Raw genomic sequence first — 6,000 nt, forward strand, 5'->3', positions numbered from 1 at the left:
AAGGTCTTCAAAGCCAAGTCAACAAACAGTTTACCGACCATTTCGAATCTCACCATACCTTCTCTGCTATGCAATCTGGTTTCAGAGCTGGTCATGGGTGCACCTCAGCCACGCTCAAGGTCCTAAACGATATCTTAACCGCCATCGATAAGAAACATTACTGTGCAGCCGTATTCATTGATCTGGCCAAGGCTTTCGACTCTGTCAACCACCGCATCCTCATCGGCAGACTCGACAGCCTTGGTTTCTCAAATGATTGCCTCGCCTGGTTCACCAACTACTTCTCTGATAGAGTTCAGTGTGTCAAATCGGAGGGTCTGCTGTCCGGACCTCTGGCAGTCTCTATGGGGTGCCACAGGGTTCAATTCTTGGACCGACTCTCTTCTCTGTATACATCAATGAGGTCGCTCTTGCTGCTGGTGAGTCTCTGATCCACCTCTACGCAGACGACACCATTCTGTATACTTCCGGCCCTTCTTTGGACACTGTGTTAACAACCCTCCAGGCAAGCTTCAATGCCATACAACTCTCCTTCCGTGGCCTCCAATTGCTCTTAAATACAAGTAAAACTAAATGCATGCTCTTCAACCGATCGCTACCTGCACCTACCCGCCTGTCCAACATCACTACTCTGGACGGCTCTGACTTAGAATACGTGGACAACTACAAATACTTAGGTGTCTGGTTAGACTGTAAACTCTCCTTCCAGACCCATATCAAACATCTCCAATCCAAAGTTAAATATAGAATTGGCTTCCTATTTCGCAACAAAGCATCCTTCACTCATGCTGCCAAACATACCCTTGTAAAATTGACCATCCTACCAATCCTCGACTTTGGCGATGTCATTTACAAAATAGCCTCCAAATCCCTACTCAACAAATTGGATGCAGTCTATCACAGTGCCATCCGTTTTGTCACCAAATCCCCATATACTACCCACCATTGCGACCTGTACGCTCTCGTTGGCTGGCCCTCGCTTCATACTCGTCGCCAAACCCACTGGCTCCATGTCATCTACAAGACCCTGCTAGGTAAAGTCCCCCCTTATCTCAGCTCGCTGGTCACCATAGCATCTCCCACCTGTAGCACACGCTCCAGCAGGTATATCTCTCTAGTCACCCCCAAAACCAATTCTTTCTTTGGCCGCCTCTCCTTCCAGTTCTCTGCTGCCAATGACTGGAACGAACTACAAAAATCTCTTAAATTGGAAACACTTATCTCCCTCACTAGCTTTAAGCACCAACTGTCAGAGCATCTTACAGATTACTGCACCTGTACATAGCCCACCTATAATTTAGCCCAAACAACTACCTCTTTCCCAACTGTATTTAATTTATTTATTTATTTTGCTCCTTTGCACCCCATTATTTTTATTTCTACTTTGCACATTCTTCCATTGCAAAACTACCATTCCAGTGTTTTACTTGCTATATTGTATTTACTTTGCCACCATGGCCTTTTTTGCCTTTACCTCCCTTCTCACCTAATTTGCTCACATTGTATATAGACTTGTTTTTTTTTTACTGTATTATTGACTGTATGTTTGTTTTACTCCATGTGTAACTCTGTGTCGTTGTATGTGTCGAACTGCTTTGCTTTATCTTGGCCAGGTCGCAATTGTAAATGAGAACTTGTTCTCAACTTGCTTACCTGGTTAAATAAAGGTGAAATAAAAAAATAAAAAAATAAAAAATTTGACTGTCTTAAAATTAAATATAAAAAAGGGATTCAATTGGGGAGGTTTTCCACCGATCTACAGAACCTACTCCACATTTTAAAAGTGAAAGAGAATTATATAACATTCTCCAAATGAATAATAATATATGTATATTTAAATTAAGATATCTTGATTGCATTCTTGATTGCATAGGTCCTCACACCCCTTTTTTAAATCTGAATTGCTCAAGCTCAGTAAATTGTGTTTGTAATCATTGTTGGACAGCAGTATTCAAACTTTGTGCACTACATAGGGCCTAGGGTCTAAATATCTAAAGTAGTTTACTACATAGGGCCTAGGGTCTAAATATCTAAAGTAGTTTACTACATAGGGCCTAGGCTGTGATTTGAGGTAGATTATGTCGTTATTGTGATGTATTTTTATGTTATTTATTATTATTATGATGTGCTCCCTAGGCCATTATGCTGAGTAGTGATGGTCAGAACCTGGTGACAGGTGGAGACAACGGGGTAGTGGAGGTGTGGCAGGCCTGTGACTTCAAACAACTCTACATCTACCCAGGCTGTGATGCTGGTGTCCGCGCAATGGACCTCTCTCACGACCAGAGGTTAGTCCTGTTAGTCCACCCAGTTAGGTTGCCTCTACAACAGGATCAATGGTGTGTGTGTGTGCGTGCGTGCGTGCGTGCGTGTGTGCGTGCGTGCGTGTAGAGCGTGCGTGCGTGTAGAGCGGTATGTAGGCTGTAACACTGAAAGGGCCTGTGTGTTTCATGCTTGTCAGGGTACATTTGGGGAAACGGAACGTTCGCAGTTCAGTGAGCTTTGTTTTCTTTAAATAGAACCGGTTGCCATAGAGACAACGAAATTGCAGTGCAAGGTTCTGAAAGCACACTTGCCTTGGAGCAATACACAAGCGTCACTTTCCTCACACACACATACATACACACACACCAGACACACACCACACACACACTCCCTCACACACATACACACACACACACCTATTGTGTTTATGTTAGTAAAGTAATGGGTCATATAGAGGTACATTGTGTTGATGAACATACTGTATTGTGTGTGTGTGTGTGTGTCCTCCCCCAGGACTCTCATCACTGGCATGGCATCCGGCAGCATTGTGGCGTTCAACATCGACTTCAACCGGTGGCACTACGAGCACCAGAACAGATACTGAGGGTTACAGAGACAGAGAGGCAGTACAACATGGCCGCAGGTTTGGAGGACACCTGAACACTACTGTTAACCAACTACACAGGTTAGCTGCTGTTAACTACCTATACAAGTTAGCTAATTATGGTATAAGAGTTAACTAATGCTAACTAACCTCACAGGTCAACTAACTAACCATAAACTGTAGGAATACAGTGGGGTCCACAATTATTGACACCCTTGATGAAGATGAACAATAATGACTGTATAAAATAAATAATTCTGAAACTGAGCTATATTATATGCTCCCAAAAATGTGAGAATTATATTATTTTATGTTAATAGAATTGCTTAGAGAAATAAATGTTGTTTAACACGTTTAAAAAACTATTCTCAAAAAGGTAGGAGTGAAAATTAAAGCTCCCTGAAGATTCTTAGAAATAAAGTTGTCAAAAGTGTAGTATTTGGTACCATATCCCTAGCATGCAATGACTACATCAAGCTTAGGATCCTACAAACTTGTTGGATGCATTTTCAGTGTTTTTAGGTTGTGTTTCTGATTATAGAATCGTATAAATGAATGGTAAATAATGTATTCTGTCATTTTGGAGTCACTTTTACTGTAAATAAGAATATGATACGTTTCTAAACATTTCGTAATTAATGTGGATGCTACCATGATTACAGATAATCCTGAGTGAATAATGATGAGTGGGAAAGTGGGTCAAAATCATACCCCCAAGACATGCTAACCTCTCACCATTACCAATAACACGGGAGGTTAGAATGTCTTGGGGGTATGATCTTTGACCTGTGATAATGTGAAGTACCCAAAAGGGCCACTAGATGTTGTGTGATAGATTACATACAATCCTTAAAAGAAACCAAAATGCTGGTAGTTTATTGATAAACTTTAAACATTTCCATTAATACCCTCCCTTTGCAACCTATATTTAAAAAATATATATATATATTACTTGTTAAACAAAATATCCCTTTCTCTGAGCAATTGAATTAGTGTAAAATAATACTTTTTTTGTTATTATACAATATGGCTCAGTATTTGAATTATTTCTTTTATACAGTCATTTTTGCTCATATTTATCAAGGGTGTCAATCATTTCAGACCCCACTGTAGATACTAAGGCCTAGAAAAAGACAGGTTAAAATACAGGTTAAAAGACATGGAGAAAAAATCCCTTCAACTGATGATCTTAGAAGAAGAGGTCAGTTATAATGCTACAGTGACAGTTTCTTTCAACACTGATTTAAAAAAAATGATTTTATTCAACTGGTCATATTTAAAACTGTGAAAAATACAATAAACAAACCTACGGTTAATAACGTTTATACAACATTTGTATGTCAAATACATATCAAACTTGGGACACTTTTCTAGGAAAAAAGGAAAAAACTGTTGTATATAAGGATGATGGAAAGAGTTTATTTCCAGAAAAGATTTGAAAAGAACAAGACGTCTCCATTTAGTCTCCATTTTGACAGTTGAACCATAATTCTCTGTTCCAAGCCATGACCTGACTCCCTGACATCGTATCTTAGAGTGCGTCCAAAATGGTACCCTGCTCCCTTTATAGTGCGCAACATTTGATCAGGACTCATAGGGCTCTGGTCAAAAGAAAGGCACTATAAAGGGATTAGCGTGCCATTTGGGACGTAGATTAGTTGGTTTGTAATAATGACTGATAGTTGGTCTCCCATCACAGTAGTCTATTGATGTAGGTGTCAAAAACAACAAATTGTTCTATGTTAACTTGATAATGTGTTTACATGTCTGTAAGGGCAATTTCAGAATTCTACGTACTGTGTGAAATGTGTCCATTGTAATTGTAATTTGTTTCTTAATCACGTTTCACATTATTAGCAGGAAATAACAATCCTTGTAATGATTTCCATCCCATTTGTTGTTCGGTAACAATTTTATTTATATTTCAACAAAGGCAAGGATTTAAAATGACTTTTATCTACTTTTAAAATGACTACCACAGGCTAGTCAGGTTTAGCACTGAATGATTTAGTCGTCATGGTTTCTATTTCCAGCTAATGGATTGATAAGGAAGGCAGTGCAAGACATCAGTCGTAGAAACTCTGGATGAGAACTATGGCAACTCAATATGAAAACGATCAATACCATGAGTTTATTAAAGCCTGCAATCCAGACCTGTTTTGTACTACCATTCCACTCATTGTACTCTGTGTCATATGCTAAATATGACATGATATTTGGCATGGCAAGTAGTGGAAAGGAATGGAATGTTAGTGCAAACAGACTGATACCCAAGCTAAATGAAAGGTTGGGGCATGTAGCTAACCTAACCAAGAACAGGCTATAGTCATCCAAAAATGATTCTTCATTATTTTGAATAAACAGAAAATATTACAACAATGTTAAATATACCACATGTGAGTTGACAGTAAGATGAAAAGGAAAAAACTAAATGATATTATGCAAATAGTTTGGATTTGCATTGTAATGGTACAGACAGCAGCCTAGCTAAACCAGGGGCTCTACATGCAGAGACCCACAGTGGCTGTAGTATGGAAAATCCATCTTACTTTACTGGTTTGATTCATAATAACCATCCATATGAATTTGACATTCTGGGTTAATTTAGAATATTTGACAAATATTTGTGTAAGGAGGATTTAGCTAAATAAATGCATTTTATTTGTGTTGCCATTAGCACTGCAATTTGATGTCGTTTTTTTAAACAACATTTCTTATTGCTTTCAATTTTTCGTTTAGATTTGTATGTAATATATTTTGTTGATATAAGTATATCATATGATTTTACAAGTTATTTGTATTTATCTATTGTTTTTTGCTTATGTTGCAATTTCCGAGGTATTTTCCTTGTGTTTGTTGGAAGCTGTTTTACATTAAGCTCTGCCAATATATACAGATTGATCAACTGTGTAATATAAAATTGGTTTCCTTTTTGTTGTATTTATAATAAAAATGAATAAAGCAAGCTCTTATGCAGGTGAATTTCCATTCTTTATAGCAGTCTAAACATATCTAGTACTATGTTTACCTAATAGTCTGGCATATAGAATAGAGTATGTATATGTATTTTACTAATAAACCCATGCACTAAAAGTTATCTCAAGAGTGGATGCTCAACGTGCTAAAATGTT

General features: G+C 38.2%; 1 protein-coding gene across 1 annotated transcript in view; it reads left to right on the plus strand.

Annotated features, from left to right (window-relative positions):
* Positions 1 to 6,000, plus strand: part of LOC115118987 (neurobeachin-like) — a 304,621-nt gene extending 298,621 nt beyond the window's left edge. The window contains exons 55-56 of the mRNA XM_065024068.1: positions 2,137 to 2,288; positions 2,779 to 6,000. Of these exons, the coding sequence (XP_064880140.1) occupies positions 2,137 to 2,288; positions 2,779 to 2,869 (243 nt within the window). The 3' untranslated portion in view covers positions 2,870 to 6,000. The remainder of the gene's footprint in view (positions 1 to 2,136; positions 2,289 to 2,778) is intronic.

Source organism: Oncorhynchus nerka, linkage group LG11, assembly GCF_034236695.1.
Source record: "Oncorhynchus nerka isolate Pitt River linkage group LG11, Oner_Uvic_2.0, whole genome shotgun sequence".
In the NCBI taxonomy this organism is placed as follows: Eukaryota; Metazoa; Chordata; class Actinopteri; order Salmoniformes; family Salmonidae; genus Oncorhynchus; species Oncorhynchus nerka.